Raw genomic sequence first — 17,502 nt, 5'->3', positions numbered from 1 at the left:
CGGTGGCTACAGGTTGAAAAAAAAAACAACCAACCAAACAAACAAAAAAGAAACAAACAAACAAAACAGACGAACAAACTAAAACAAACAATGAAAAACCCATACAATATATATATATATATATATATATATATATATATATATATATATATATATATATATATATATATATATATATATAAAAAAAAAAAAAAAAAAAAAAAAAAAAAACATTGAGGAGACTGAAAGAATTAAACAAAAGCAAGCATATCGAATTATAAAAGAAATCGTGTATTTTGGTAAATTTCAAGCACTTGTATTCAAGACTTAAAATTTTCAATCCTGATATTTTCCCATTTGTTATGGATTCAAGTCAATAAAATCACAACTAACATCTTCAACGCTTGTTGGTTGACTTTCGGATGTTTTGAGACCGATAAGAACACACAATGGCCCTTCTCTTAAAACAAAATAAACATCCGGAAATTTAGCTTAGTGTTCTAATTCGGTTCGGTTCACTAATATTTATTATTACCGGAAGTTCTGAAATGTAAATAATGTTCGAAATGAAACTACCGATATTTTTGGCGATTTTTGGTATGACCTAAAAAATAAGGTTTTTAATATTGTTCTTTGAATATTTTTAAGCTTAAGATATTTTTCATAATGAATTTATGCTTTTGTTTCAGGAAACATCGGCAATGTTCTCTGTCAAGTCTTGGAGTTAGATGAAAGGTAAGAAAATGTCATTGGCGGTCTTATTATCTTTGTCCGGAAACTTCGTCTCGTATGTTTTCGATGCATTTTATGCGCGCTTCGTGTGTTTTAGGTCATTGGTTAATCAAAAATTATGTTGAATCACTTTAAATTGTGATATTGGTAGGGATATGCAATTGTAGCCAGCCTTAATCTAGCTGCACTAGGGTATTATGACAATGACCATTTTTATAGGGGGTGGTGGGGGCTTGGATTATTTTGAAAAAAATCCAATTTTGAGCCAAACAAAAATAGGCATGGACAGAAAAAATATGGTTGGATATTTCACCCATTGGCATTACTGAACAATGTAGATTTTCAAATAATTTTCAGGCTGCCTGCTGTTGAAAAAAAAATCATAAAATCCCAGGCCCCTCCTCTAAAGAAGAAAATGGTCTGTGCCTAACTCTTTACTTGGCAAGTTAGAGCACTGACTATAGAGTGAAAAAACCCAGGTTTAATTCCTACAACTACCACTCGATGAGCAATTCTACTGTAGTTGGGTATTTGTATTCTGTTCAATAGAGGTCTTGAAGACTAAGTTGTGCATGGTGGAAAAAGTTCAGGTGTGTGAGAAATAATCTTCCGTAGTCACTGCCCACAAGTAAGAGTTTGGCCAGAAGAGTTTTGAGTGTAGTTGTGTAGTGAACTCTTCAGTTTTGCAGCATTCAACAGTTATAGTAGAGAACCTGAGTGTTGATTAGATTCATCAGTGGTACCAGTCCATTTCCTTCAAGCTTTAGTCAAGACAGAAGGTAGTTCTAGACACTGAATCTGAAAAGATAAGGGGATTGTGAAATTTGTTAGGTATATAGCCAGCCTTAATGAGGTGTGATAGGAAGTTAAAGCTAAAACATTACTTACTCTTTAGCTCAGTCTGAGCCTGATTATAGAACAAGAGGTCCTCGGTTCAGTTACGTTTACATAATGATTCTTAGTTGAAATGAATGATTTTGGTCCAGTGTGAATACTCTTTGACACATGTCCCGAAGCTGCATTTTTGTGTTGGAGCAAAAAATTAAGTACTAGGTTCTCTTCAAGGAGAGAAAGCTTTATTTCATTTTTCAGTTTTCACTATTGTCGAGTTTGAAAAGGATATTTGAACTAGTGGGAGCCAGCAAAGAACATTATAATATTAATTTTGTTAAGTTATCTCGGTCATACAGTTCTAGGTTTGGCATTGAAAGTAAGTTTTATTACAATCTCTTCAACCGGAGTTCCAAACAAATAACACAGGTGTCTTTATAACAATTTATCTTTGTAGCATTTTTACTGTTTTTAAAGATTCCATAGATCGAGATGTAAGATTTCCTCAGATAAAAGTTTCTCAGTTGTCAGTTTGATGAATTTTTAGATAAATTTTTATACATTTAGGAGCAAGCTTGCTTATTAATGGACTTAAGTCACTTGCAATATGAGCAGGACATGCTTACCCATCCAGAGCACCTGATGTCACTCCTGGATTTTTATGGGAGTTCATATTGCTCATACTTCAGTTTTTTGTGTGACATCTTGTTTTCATTATCTTCAGTTTTTATTGTGTTTGTAGGTGATCTTTGTTTCATGTGTTCACGTTTAGGCGATGTTTTTGGATTTTTACATATTTGAATCGACTCATTACACAAGTTTTTGATTGAATTCTAAGATTTTCTTTAAATTTTGCATTCTTGGTTTTGCCCCAATACGAAATCTATGGAGAATTGGTACCCCATCTACGAAAGTTCTTTCACAGTATTGGAATAATAAGTTAAAGTTTAAAATGATATAGCATAAAGGTTTAATTTTATTTCAGAATTTTAGAACACAGAAAAAGTGGTAAATGGTTACTTGAGGTAAATATTTATATTTATGAGTGACATGTGGCATATGATATTTTGATCCCCAAGAAATATTGACCCTTAGGTAAAAATTGCATATGGTATCTTAAATCTGTGGTCAATATATCATATGAAATATTGAGGGGGTAATTTATCACTGACAGGGGGTTAAAATATCACATCTGGGGAGTTAATGTATCACTGCAGGGGGTTAAAATAGCTCAGCAGGGGGTTAAAGTATTACAACAGGGGGGAGGGGATAATTTAGCACATGAGGTAGGTTAAAATATCTGAACTTGGGTTTAACTTATCGCAGCAGGGAGTTTAATATATTGCTGAAGAGGTTTAAATATTGCAACACAGTGTAAATTTATCAAAGGAGAGGTTAAGATATTGCAGCAGGGGGTGGGGGGGGTTAAAATATTCTAGCAGGGGGTACTGCCCCTTCAAAGATGTATGTATTGATAGAATACCAAAAACTTGTATTTAATTGTGATTATTACACAAGAATTGTGATTTTCTGAAATAAATTTTATCTTATTTAATATTGAGAATGTGAATATTGTTTTGGGAATAAATAATATGGGCATACATGTGCAATTTAGAAGTTGTACAAAGGATCAGTGATGAAATGTCCAAAGTTCAAAAATTGATCTTACCGTAGGTTATGAAATTCATAACAAAATATAGCATTGTGACATAAGTTATGGTGGTCAATTTTATAACTATGAAATCGACCATAGAATTTTATTTTTAATGTACAGTAAAAGAAGTATGTTTTGTGAGTATCGATTCACAGGGTTTAAAGTTTAGTGCCAGTTGACCTAATTTGCTCAAGAAAACATTATATATATTGTTCAAAATTAAAATTTTATCATTTTTAGCTTATCAGGTGAGCTATTGCCATCACTTGGCGTCCGTTGTTGTTGTCGTCGTTAACAATTATACAAAACTCTTCTCCTCTGAAACTACTTGACTAATTAGAACCAAATTTGGTATGAATGTTCCTTGGGGTATCCTGCATAGAACTGATGTGGGGATTTTTGATTTGTCAAAAAACATGGCCACCATTACTAAAAATTGAACATACAGGTCAGACAGTAGTTATTCACATATACATGTATCTCCAAAACCGTTAGGTTTATCCAAATTCTTTCAATAGTTAAATGATCCATATTATTAGGACTACTAAAGTCTTCAGACTCCTTGTAAGAGTTATTGCCCTTTGAAGGAGAAAAATGACTTTTTTTAATAGTTTTCAGTCAATATCTTGAAAACTATGATAGATTAAAAGAAACTTTCAATTGTTGAAAAGATCTTGTGATAAGTCCTACCAAAGACTTCTTGAGTCAAAATTGTTGGACAACTTCTTGTTTAATTTATTGCCTTTGAAAGGCAAAATTCAACAAGGTGAGCGATTCAGGCTCCTAGGAGCCTCTTGTTTTTTTAAAAAAAAATCAAACCCTGGGAGTAAAATGTAAAAAAAATTAAAAATAGTTTACTTCTTATCAATCCATGCATTATAGCAAGTAATACAGTTAACTTGAAAAATAGAGTTGGTCTTTCCCTGATAAAAATTGCCTGACAAATCGCCTTTGTTAGTAATAAATGGACAATTAACAAGGAGATGTAAACCATCTGTCATTTCATACATGTAGGTATGTTTACATAAGTTTTATAGAAAGTTTAAAACTGTTAATTGTCGAGTTAACCACATGTACCTGAGGAACTGAAGTTCAATCCAGGGAAGAATAACTCTGTTCTCTGACATTTACTATATTACCTAGTGGGTGTTTCTATAAAAGCAAATCCAGGGACAAAGAGCAGACATGGAAAACAGACATACACAACAAAGATTCTTAGAACATAAAGTAACTAAAATCATACATACAAAGTAACAAAAGCAAATGAGCAACTCAGACTCCACTAAAAACTGGGAGCATGGACCAGTTGTATCCATAGGTTGATAGTCTAGGACCTAACATAAACAAAATTTCAAAGGTTGAGGATCTAGGACTTTGGACAACCACTAATTTGAACATTTGTTTTTATGTTTATTGAATGTTCCTTATGTGATTTTGTGATTATAATTTGTATTTTTAGTTCTATGCACCATGGTGTGGTCATTGTAAGAAGTTAGAACCTATTTATCATCAAGTTGGTGCACAACTACGTTCTACTGATGTCAGAGTTGGTAAAATTGATGCTACACGCTACACTCATCTTGCCTCAGAGTTTGATGTTAGAGGATATCCAACCATTAAATAGTATGTTGTCAAATTCACTCTGTATATTGGAATCACTATTTTCCTCCACTGTGTCTCCACCTAATTAAAAACTGAGATAAAATTGGTTCATTCTTTTTCTTTTGTATATAACTGAAATGCTATTAAACTTTAAAAATCATTAAATATATCTTATTATAAAAGCAGATCAGTTAAACTGCATGTATATTTTGAAATGGTGACTCTACTGTATTGGGTGAAGACACGGTGACTCCACTCACAAAGTCTTCACTGTGGAGAGTGGAGAAATTAAAATTAGTGTTGACGGTTGTGTAAGTAAATTATGGAAGAACATTCCTGCATACTGTTTAAGGCACAATTAATTACTGCTCTTTTACTCAAGTCTATGTTTCAGACTTTTACAACACCATTGACCTGTAGAATTTTTTCTATGAAATCAGTTTGATACTGTACCTTTCTTATGAAATCAATTTAAGACTTTGCAAAGTAAAATTCACATTTTAAAATTTAATATAGTCCTTAGCAGAACTGCACAGGTGCCACAAAATTTAAAAATCACATTTGAGTCTAAATTGAGAAAACCACATTTTAATACATGCAATTAATTTTGAAATAATAGTACATACATTTAGCAATTTCATCTAACTCTTCTATATAATATAATTATTCAGTGTGGAAGGAGAGAAGTCTTATACATTCAGAGGAGAAAGATCTAAAGAAGATATACTAGAATTTGTAAACAAGGCACAAGGGTAAATTAAGTTTTTTTTTACTGCAAAAATAGGTTTGATTTTGGGGCTGTCTTTTGTACTGTTAAGAATCGGGTGTCAAAAAAGTGACCACTTTTATTCTGTTCAAAATCATATCCTTATGCTGTATCAAGTTTGCATAGTGTGTCCATACTCACCCTTACTGTCCAGGGTTTGACTTCTTAGATCATGTGAAGCTTTTATTATTTCATTATCACTTCCTCATTTTATTTACATTTATTAATTATTACTATTTACACATGATAAAAATTTTGAATTAAATTTCTGTCAAAAAAATTCTGGAGTAAAAACTTAAGAACCTTTGAAATACAAAAAAAATTATAAGACAGTCCCACCATTTTTTGAGGCATCAGAGGCATTTGCTTTTTCTGGTGGTGCATGCATATATGTATTTATGGCCTATAGTGTTTTGTCATCTAGACTCTTGTACCCATTCTTGGGATTGATATGAAACTTAGTATTGAGATTTAGCAAGATGGGTTATATTGATATACTTTGCCTGGGTGACTTTGGCCTACATTGTAAGTTACACATCTACTTCTTGCTTTTAAGGAGGTACACCAAGGGTAAGGGACATAACTCTTGAAATCAGTGATATGTTCATATCATTTTCAATTTCACCAAAACATATCAAGCTTTCATTTGAAACAGAATGAAATCAACCCAAGTTATGTTGATGCTTACATGAGATTGATGTGAAATGCTGAATATGAAAGTTCCAATGATTTGTAAGAGTTGTGTCCCTTGCCCTAGGTCTACCTCCTTATGTGATTTAAATGTTTCATCAGCTAATATTTTGTTTCTTTTCATGCAGCTTCAGCATGATAGGTCGTGCTGCATTTCAACTTTCTTGCCAGGTCATTTTGATTACCCACATCTTCCAGACACAATTTAAAAAAAAAAAACATGTCCTGAAATTTTAAATGCATGTAATGTCAAGTACAAAAATAGATTATTACTTGTATTTTCAAATATTATGGTATTCTTCCTGTGATCTTAAAGATGGTGATTCAGCTAGAATAATTTTTACCTATTTTTCAGGCCAGCAGTAAGAAAAATAGCCAGTATAGGAAAATACTATGATGTGCAACGCCAGCACCAAGGCTCTGTGTATTTCTTGTTTGTTGGAGATGAGGATCCACATGGAGATTTATTTGTAAGAAACAAATGACTCATTTTTGCCATAATTTTTATGCCTCCGCAACGATAAGTTGGGGGGCATATTGTTTTACCCCTGTCCGTCCGTAATTCTGTCCGTCCCATAAGTTTTGTGCACTGTTTTTGAAAATCTTTGAAGATATTGAATTGATTTTTTGTATGTGAGTCTTTCATGATTAGTTACAGATCAAGTTAAAGTTTCATTTCGCTACGCTTAGTTTTACCAAAATTTTGGGCCATGGACTTAAAAAATTCCATGGAAATAACAGTTTTCCACACTTTTTTTGTAAACCCTTGAAGATATTGAACTGATTTTTTGTATGTAAGTCTGTCAAGATTAGTTACAGAATGAGTTAAAGTTGCATTCACTACGCTGAGTTTTACCAAAAATATAGGCCCTGGACTTAAAAAATTTCATGGAAATAACAGTTTTCTGCACTTTTTTTGTAAACCCTTGAAGATATTGAACTGCTTTTTGGTATGTGAGTCTGTAATGATTTGTTACAAATCGAGTATAAGTTTCATTCTTCTATGCTGAGTTTTACCAAAAAAATGGGCCCTGCACTTTAAAAATTGTATTGAAATAATAGTTTTTCTCTTTTTTTTGTAAATGCTTGAAGATATTTGACTGGTTTTTGGTATGTGAGTCTTTCATGATTAGTTACAGATTGAGTTTAAGTTTCGTTTAGCTATGCTGAGTTTTACTCAAAACCACATGCCAGGGCATCATTTATGTCTCACAGACACAATAACACATCTGACAAAGTGCTTTTTACAATTATGAGTTATGATATAGCTGTATGAAGGTTAAATGCGGGGGCATCACTTTATCTAGTATCAATTGTTTTCTTTGCCAGTCATTATTCTACATATAGTATACGGTGAAACCTCTCTAAACTGAACCCTTTTTGGACTTTAAAATAAGTTCAGTTTAGACAGGTGTTCAGTTCACCAAGGTATAAATTGCATTTGAATTGATACATTGGTTCTTTGAAAAGTGTCTGGTTTAAACTGATTTTCAGATTTTTCAGGGTTCAGTTTAGACAGGTTTTCTGATAATTCAGGGTTCAGTTTAGACAGGTTTTCAGAATATTCAGGGTTCAGTTTAGACAGGTTTTCTGATTATTCAGGGTTCAGTATAGACAGGTTTTCAGATTTTTTCAGGATTTGGTTTAGACATGTTTTCAGATTATTCAGGGTTCAGTTTAGACAGGTTTTCAGATTTTTCAGGGTTCAGTTTAGACAGAATTTCAGATTTTTCAAGTTACGGTTTATGTGATTACTTACTTAGATATATCTGCTGGTCCATATAATGTTATACAGACTTTTAGATAATTATATGCATTGCCTCTCTTTCAAATTAAAAAATGATGTAATGATTAATTTAATGACTAAACTACATTTGAGTTGACAAAATAATTTAAATGGACCTGCTATGTTTCGTTCTAGATTAACGTTTTAGGCATTCAATCTGGGTCCATATATTGCATCAGCATCATGATTTATTTACGAAGTAGTTTTTTTTATTCACACAGAAATAAGGTAACTTACTATTTTACTGAAAAGTAAAATCTGCTAAAATTAATCATTTTAAGCCATTTTTTTCAAGACTAATAAATCAATCACCACAAATACCACTAATTTTTTAACTTATGGGTATTAAAACTGAAGTTTTCAATTACCAATAATTTGTTTGAGACTTAGAAAGTGCAAAATTGGTAGCAATGAAAATTATTCTAACCTCCATCCCTTATGGGTGTTATACTGTGTAAAGGTATCATTTTTATTGCTATTTATGTACAGTTTCAAGTTAGGAATTTCAGTCACTTTCCCCTCTGAAAGCCAGACTTTCATGCTAAATACAACAGAGTTACAATTTTGATTATATTGTGGTTGAGCACCTCATTTTCAAGTATTTTGGCTTTCAATAAAAATGACCAGACCATGGTCATGGCTCATGATATTTATACATGAGTTTAATTATATAGATCAGTTCAGTGTATGTCAAATCCCCATTAAGAATTGAAAATTATTTTGGTGATTGTTTTTTCTTCTTTTGGTGATTTTTTTTTTCTTCTTTTGGAACCATTTTTGATAAAACTGGAGAGCTTTTAGTAGTCCCAATGGATCTCTAACATACCATACTCCCTTTCAGGTAAAATACAGTGCAGTAGCAGAGAGATTTATTACACAAATGTATTTTTACTCAGGGAAGAAAAGTGTATTACCAAAGGTTAGTACTGTTACTTATATTTTATGGCGTGATACTTGTGAAATTATATATAATTAAACCTGACTCAGTGATGACCTGTATTCAGCAATAACCTTAATCATAAAGGACAATAAATACAATTATCTCTATGTAAGAAGTGTAAAATTGATCTATAACTCTTTATAAATCAATTGAACATTTATATTCACCATTTTACACCAATCTCATTTAAGCATCAAAGTAACTTGGACTGATTTCATTCTGTTTCAAATGAAAGCTTGATATGCTTTGGTAAAATTGAATATGATACAAACATATCACTGATTTCAAAAGTTACGTCCCTTACCCAAGGTCTACCTCCTTAAGACAGGTTTGACTGTATCATGTAATTTTTGGGTTATTAGTTTTCAATTTGTGTTTGTGATTAGGTTAAATCACAGTCAGATTTCAAAATGGTAACTTTGTATAAAAGTTGTATGATCAAATGAAACCCACAAATTCAAAATTCCTCAAGCCTATGAAATTTTGAAAGAAAGTTTAATTTTGTTTTCCAAATTTATGTTTCAGAGTCATGGGAGTTTTAACACTTTTAACACAAAGTTTGTTGTGTGCTTTATGATAACTGTTTTTTTTTTCTTCTAAGGTATTATAACTGTGAATACTTAGGTTTCAATGTGAACAAACTAGTAGACCAACAAATAAAAGTTCTGTCATGATGAATAAAAACTTACAGCATATAAAATAGCATACTTTAGGGGATAGAGCTAGTTTTCCACTGATTAATGACCATTACCTGATCATATGTCTGGACAATTTACATTGAGAATTAAACTTTTTATCATTCCATAGGTATTTGAATCTATCTGGTATATTTCATTGAAAGTTTTAATCTATTTGTCATTTGTTCAGTTAACTACTTAAGCATAAGTTTTTGTAAGAATCAGGCAGAATGGGAAAAACCAGACACATGCCTATCAAAAACCAACCAATCAGACGATACGATTTTACTCATGGATGCTTTCCATAATTAAAAAGACCATTTTTTATCTTTGCGACACTGGATATGCTCTGAAACTTTTCAACTGAATGTTAGAAAAATGAGGTTTTTTATAGTTACTGTGAAAGTACTATTGTTTGTAGGATACCAATTTTCGTGGTTTTCTTGGGCAGGCCAAACCAAGAAAATTGGTTCCCAACGAAAATGAGATTCCCTTAGATCTTTGTACTGAAAACCTCAAAACCACGAATTCAAGAATCCATGAATTTGTGTTTCTTCCCTAATCAGGGTTCGACATTAACGGTTGCCCGATTGCCCTGGGCAAGTAAAAACGACATCAAAGTTGCCCTACTGGGCAAGTGAAAAAAATATGTGCCCAAATTACATTATTTCTGATCATCGCAGCTCTAAAACATCAAAAATTACTTCTGTATAGTTTGCCGTTCTTCCCGACCTTGCTGACCTAGATTATCATTGGATAGTTTTCTGATTTTCCCTTTGCCAAAAATAGATCATATGATATTAATGTGGACCAATCGGATGCGTCCAATTGTACATCTATTTTCGTTATCCAATTGAACATCGCAATTTATTTATGGAATTTCTTACTTTGGAAAACTGTAAGAAATCTGTATCGAAAACTTCGAAAATATGAGAGAAAAAGAGAAATAAAATTCTATTGAAGATAGTTATTGTTGTCCATTTGTTAAACTAAAGATGTGAAATAAAAACTCCTCACATTCGTACATGTAGTAATTAACATGGTTTCTGAATTCATATACTAGTTTACTGAACATTTTTTTGCAAACTTAATTTGTTGGACAAGGTATTTTGTGTCTTTTAAAGGTCTTTTAAAGGACTTTCACAAACTGAGTTGTCTTGAAATATGTTATATCCAGGTTCATTTTAATTTAGTAAAATGTGTTTACAGTTATTTTTATTCAATTTTATTTAATTCAATGGTAATCAGTATTACATAGGTTCATGAATATGTCATGTTGTATTTGGTGCAATTCTGACAGGACAACATGAGCTGACCTTTGCCATCACTTTGTGTATCCTTTGTCTGACTGGTACATTTTATATTTGCCTTACAGAATCCTCTGAAAATAATATACTCAACAATGTTGATTGATCATGGTGTCTAACTCTATGTATCACTGTAATCGAATCTTAGAATGGTCAATTTATGTTAAACCACTGTCATCTGCATTATAGTTGAACAGTTTCTTGCCATCCACGTCTTATTAAACAAGGGTTTCTGGTTTAAACACTATATAGTGACACAAAGTTCCGGGCAGGTATTTCAATATTTCGGGCAAGTGAATCACATATGTCACTTGCCCGACTGGACAAGTGAATATAAAAGTTAACGTCGAACCCTGCCTAATCCACAAAATTTGGTATCAACGAATTAAAGTACTTTCACAGTATCTGCCCTTAAAATGCTCAGTTCAGTGCATTTAAATGAAATTATAACTCTATTCACCAATAATGATATGGAAAATCTGGTCTTTTTTCCTTGATTCTGATGGTGCAAAAAATTCGAATTAAATATTCTAAATGGTGTTTCTTTTTATACCATATTTCACCCACTGCCCAATTCTTTCAGAGACTGACACTTAAATACTAAAGGCAGCTCATATGGTAATAGTAGAAGATCATATCTAGCCCCTGAACATCATCATTGTATTTGCTATAATAATTTATGTTCATCTCTGTTCAAGGATGTACAAATAAAACAGCATCCAACAGTTCTAGTCTTTAAAGATTCAGAGTATTATGAGTTTGAAGGTAGTATAGATATCTGTAGTTGTAAGTCTTATGATTTTGCACTAGACTATCACGCTAGACTTCTAACGATTACGCATCTTGAACAGGGTTATGTTTCTACAAGATTTAAATCATCACTACTGAAGTTTTATGGTCATCATCATGAACTTGTGGATTGTTACAGTGTATCCATCTACACAATGAAAACTGATTTGTTCAACGTGTCATAGTTTTCCTTTCCTCTTTCATCTACCCTGGACTTGACTGTTTATGAGCAATTCTGTGGGTGTTTCTAGAAAAGCAGAGGAAACTTACCCTACAAAGGCTACATGGGTCCATGTTCCCAGTTTTTAGTGGAGTCTGAGTTGCTCATTTACTTTTGTTATTTTGTACATATTATTATGATTATTTTATGTTCTTGGTTGTGTTTGTCTATTTTCTATGTCTGGTTTTTGTTCCTGGATTCCATTCTTTTAATTTCAGCTAGAATCTTAGTTTCCTTGATGACTCTTGCATAAATTTATGTTTAACATTTTGTAATTAAAATTAAACATAAAAGAACGGATATGGTAAATATGTCAAAGAGACAACAACCTCACTGGGATGAAAAATAACAGCTCAAGGCCACCTGTTCATGAGGCTCCATCCATCCTGTTGACTCATACATATATCTTGCAGCATCCCAGTAGGGTTACCTTACCTCAACTTAATATGAAATGATTTAGGAAAATATTACAGAACATGAACTATCATTTACTTTGAAGTTTTTTCAACAGTTTTATTTTAGCTATTTTTACTGTCAGTCATGTGACTTCAAAATTTAAGTATTTGGAATATTTTTGAAAAAACATTTTAATATGATTTGTAGAATGATCACAAATTTAAGACAGTGTAAAAGCAGATTATTTGCAAAACAGTGAATAAAAGACGCTGCGAAAATTTCCCTGTCTACAGTATCAAATATCAATGAGCATTAAACGTCATATGTAACAATGGAAAGGAAATGTCTTTAGGCCAAAGAAAAAAACTTGTCTGTTTATCATTACCCTACCTACTGTATTTGTTTCTGCCTAACCTGGCACATATTATTGGTATTTTGTTGATGAAATGCTGCTATCATTTTTATGTTGAGCACTTTTAAAGTCTAGAAATCCACCCATTAGTGTCTATATAAAATTATCTTTAAAAAAATAAAATGCTTTTACCTATCACCCTATTGTGTCATCCAATGAAACCTGATACAGACATTTATTTTTTTTTAATTTTAGTAATTTCTTCATGAGAAAAGAAATATTACAGTAACTTCTTAATGTCTTTTTTTTAAATATAAATACTACAACAACCAATTTTTATTGTACCATTGGTGTAAGAATCAGGCAGTGGATGGCACATAATTTTTCTAACCAAAAAACTATTTAAGTTTATCCTGAAGCATCTGTGATGTAGATATTTTTTGACTGCTTATATATATAGGGAAAGAGGGCGGGAAAATTTTCCCGCCATTTTTCCATAGTACACTTCAACTAAATTTGACCTATCAATATCTTAAATAAGCAAATTTTACAAACACTTTGATGGTTATTTCTGGTGCTTATCGGGTATAATTAATTGGTTAATGCAGTAAAATCTCTGCGTTTTTTCCTTCATGTGCCACACCTTATATACATTTTGCCCGATTCTTAGACGGAGAAGTACTTAATAAATATTACACCAAACAAAAACAAAAGTATATAAATAAAGCCTAATAATTGAAAAAAAAAAAATCATAACTAAAAATGAAAATCTGCATAACTTTTTAACCAAAAACCCACCTTTAAAACATAATCTATTTGTATTGTTAATGATATTTTAATTCTTTCCCAAACAGCATCGGATGGAGTTCCAACAAAACAGTCATTAGATTCATGGATAAATGGTGAGAGATACCAAGCATTTCCTAAAGTTGCCGGTGGAAACATTAATGATGTGGCAGAAATGGGCAAGATAATGGTAATGGTTGCCATAGATGAAGGCAATAAGGAGCAAGACATGGTCAACTCAAGGTTTGTCAAACTGCTTTGCTTATAATTTGGAAATCCCTAGCATATCTGTTGTATAAGCGTGTTTTCAGTGGTTGAATGAAAAATTGGTATTTCCAATATGACGTGATACAAATGTCTAGATATATATTAATCTATTTATCTACCCCTGGCCGATTCAGAAGCATATTAGAATAGATTGATCGATTGATTGGTAGTTGGAGTTTAAAGCCTGAGCAGTAATATTTCAGCTATATTCAGGCAAATTAGAATAGAAATAAGTCCTGTTTGGTATGGTGTAGTACTCAAGCATTTACGCATGGGTTAGCCTTTATAGGGACATAATCTATACCTTGCATATGCTTGGTCTAAAATAATTGAATATAAAGACCCAGCCCATGTGTTCCTGAACTAACACCATACCCAGATGAACTATTTCTTTCATAGCTCCTACTAACAACTTCTTTTCGAATTTGTTAATGCATGAGAGATTTGCAGAAAAAAAATATAGTTTCACCTTTTTATAGAGTTCCTGGAATAATAGCTTAATAGACATGTCTTTGATTTTCTTTTATGAGAAATGTTAGATATTTCTGCCCTTTCATATGTGGAATACACAGATATAGATCTTCAATTATAGAATCTCATCATCAGGTTACAAAATTCCTGTGAGAACCTCTCATGTTCATTCTAAATTTATATATTCTATACTGAGCAACAGTGAATTTTAATAACATTTAAAATGTTTATCAAATTACTTGAACTCAGCCACAAAAGTATTGGATATATTATAATGATTACCCCTATTTTTGAAATTGTAACCCAAAAGTTTTCCCTGTAAAAGATAGGTTACCCTTGGGCAAACCATATTCTCTGGTAGACAAACTGTCATGGTATATACCAATAAGGGAAATAACTGTGTAGGGCACAATAACAACAAGAGTAACCTGTCTTTTATCACATGATTACAGTTTTCTACGTTTCTAATAAAATTTCTTTTATTACCAATTCCAATTGGTCTCACTTTCTGAAACCAAAACTGGTTTTGAGTTATCTCCCTTTGTATACTTACTGTACCTTCATTAAAACCACTTCATGATAAATTTTACTGATACAAATACAAGAAGATCAAAGTCTGGTAAGATTTTCTGTCTCAAAGGTAATATATAATTATTTTTAAACACAATTATTTAACATCATGTTGATTGGATTTTGTGGTAAATACTTTTTTAAATTAAAAAAAAATATTTTAAATTATTTCAGTTGTTCTACATACACACTCAGTTTTTGCAATACTTCTTCTCAATTTAATCACAAGATAAATTAGCTGCCAAAACTATTGATATACAATATTTTTGTAAAGATTGTAGTCATGCTATAATAAGATATGCAAATCACCTTTTATTTTCAACTATCAGAAATGTATTGGAGTTATCTCCCTTTTGATAAAATTGACCTCAGTTTTGTTGAGGAGATGTATACACTTATATTTCATCTGATCTTATCTGCATTATGCTAAACAATCTACATATTTAACACTGTCTGTTTTAAGCATCAATATATAAAGCATGCCTTTCTATATACCACATGGTCAAGGATAATGTAAAATATGATAATACGATAATATTGAAATACAATATTATAATTATAACTGCAGCATATCAAAATGCAATAAGCATGTGAACTATAATATTTATGTTAATTATTTTAAATTTATTAGCCTGTGGTGATAGTAAGAAGATATTCCAGCGTTTTTGAACATCTCTCTGTTTATTAAGAATGGCTATCATACATGACAAGTTATGCGTTTTCTATTGAAACCATATCCACTTGTCTGGCAGCTAGACAGAAAATAAAAGTGTTTTATAATTAAATTACATAAGCAATGACAGCTATGACAAAACCTTACTGAAGTACACCAATTTTAAATGCGTTATGAAATCAACCCCTTCTCCATTTGTCTTCTTTAATTTTCTGTAAGGATTGACACAAAGAACACGAGACCATGTTACAACATTCTTGTAGCATTCAATGTACAGATTCAACATTGTTTACATATGGGAATTCAATGGTTTTCATTAGTTGTGAAGTATACCATTGTGTTTTTGCAGTATTTTGACAATTCATTTGTCAAAAGGCGATGTTTTCATTAGAAACTTTACATGTATGTTCTGGAGTCAAAACAAAGAGAAAGCAAATGTACTTTGCCAATAATTGAAGCTTATTAATTTGCTGTCTTGAAGATTAAAAGAAGATTTGAAGTTATCACAATTTTCTGGAGCTTCAATTCAAGAAGAATTGTTTGTTTCATCACATTTTCTATGACTTTAAGTAGTTGTGTTGATTTGCCTTACTGAGATCTTTAGCATAGATGGACTTGCCATAGGTTTTACCTTGAAATTCCTTTGGGCCAATTAGTGAAGGACTATACAGAATAACAATTGGCAAAGAAAGAAATAATACCATATCATAGAAGTGTTCCTTTTTATGAGTAAATTCTTTAAATACCAGCTTTTTTAAATTATTTTTAGAAATATCAATTTGGCCTAGATAATCCATGCTCCCGGTTTTTAGCTGAGTCTGAGTTGCTAATTTACTTTTTTTACTTTTTATGTATTATTTTGGTTATTTTATGTTCTTTGTTGTGTTTTTCTGTTTTCCATATTTAGTCTTTGTCCCTGGATTACATTCTTTTGATTTCCACTAAAATCTTTGTTCCCTTGATTACTCTTTAGGAAAAAGAGTTGGTATTCCTTTTTTTGAAAGACAATTACCTAATGAGCTTCATTGGGTAGTTAATTGGATAATTAACAAAGAGATTTGAACTTTCTGTCCAACTTATTTTAAAATACCTATAGAATGGTATGAAATTTAAATCTGCTTGTTCATTGTCCAGTCAACTAAGTGAGGAGGCTCACCAGGTAATAGTCATTCAATCAATTAATCAAGGGAAGATCAGCTTTACTCCATGAAGTTAACTATTTTACTCGCTGTAAGTATCATTGTCCTTAAGTAATGATCTCTATTTTCATTTCTGGATTAAGGTATGTCAATACACCTAGGGAACTTTACATATGTGAGCTCACTGTCACAAAATCTAGAATTGTAATCATTGCCAAACATTCTATCACATGTAGTGATACAGAGAATCTGGAATGTAGAACTCAATTGAAGGTAGGATTGTTCAGTGTCGTGGTATACCTATTCTTAGGTCTATTAAAACATATTTGTTGTCATTTTTTTGGCAAGACACACGCCACATAACACACTTTTAAGTATTTGACGATGAGGTCATCACCTTTGTCTGGGAGGAGAATAAGGTTGAACCCTAAAAATATGTACAGTGAAGCCTCTCTAATGGGGTCAGCCTCAACAACAGAGAAATTATGTCAGATTACACAGATTGTTGGAATACACAGGAAAAAAATAATAAAAAAGTATCAGTTTAAAGACCAACTAGATATGCCAGGTTAAACAAGATTCTGGAATACTCAGGTTTCAGATAAGCCAGGTTTCACTGTGTGGGCATTTCCAATAGTTATTTTCCCTTATTGAAATAGACAAACCGTAAAAAATATTGGCACATGAAACAAATGTATTTTCTGTAGAAAAATATTAGTAATTCACATAAAAAATTCTGGAATTGCTTAATGATGTTCACTACATTTTTGTATAGCTACCTGGGTGGGAGAGTTATATATTACCAATATTTGTACTAGACTAACCAAGAAAAGATGCAGAAATTCTACTAAAATAAATTCTGAATGATTTTCAAT

At 31.8% G+C, this 17,502-nt stretch overlaps 1 protein-coding gene across 1 annotated transcript in view; it reads left to right on the top strand.

Annotated features, from left to right (window-relative positions):
• Positions 1 to 521: 521 nt before the first annotated feature.
• LOC148617177 (protein disulfide-isomerase TMX3-like) overlaps positions 522 to 17,502 on the top strand; it is a 107,650-nt gene continuing 90,669 nt past the window's right edge. The window contains exons 1-9 of the mRNA XM_088584632.1: positions 522 to 576; positions 669 to 714; positions 2,528 to 2,567; positions 4,656 to 4,819; positions 5,470 to 5,550; positions 6,610 to 6,724; positions 8,882 to 8,959; positions 11,663 to 11,729; positions 13,576 to 13,750. Coding sequence (XP_088440758.1) covers positions 537 to 576; positions 669 to 714; positions 2,528 to 2,567; positions 4,656 to 4,819; positions 5,470 to 5,550; positions 6,610 to 6,724; positions 8,882 to 8,959; positions 11,663 to 11,729; positions 13,576 to 13,750 — 806 coding nt within the window. The 5' untranslated portion in view covers positions 522 to 536. The remainder of the gene's footprint in view (positions 577 to 668; positions 715 to 2,527; positions 2,568 to 4,655; positions 4,820 to 5,469; positions 5,551 to 6,609; positions 6,725 to 8,881; positions 8,960 to 11,662; positions 11,730 to 13,575; positions 13,751 to 17,502) is intronic.

The sequence above is a fragment of the Perna viridis genome, chromosome 5, assembly GCF_037379345.1.
Source record: "Perna viridis isolate PV_CMFRI_1.1 ecotype Kerala chromosome 5, ASM3737934v1, whole genome shotgun sequence".
NCBI lineage: Eukaryota > Metazoa > Mollusca > Bivalvia > Mytilida > Mytilidae > Perna > Perna viridis.
This window is presented reverse-complemented; position numbering and strand designations above follow the sequence as displayed.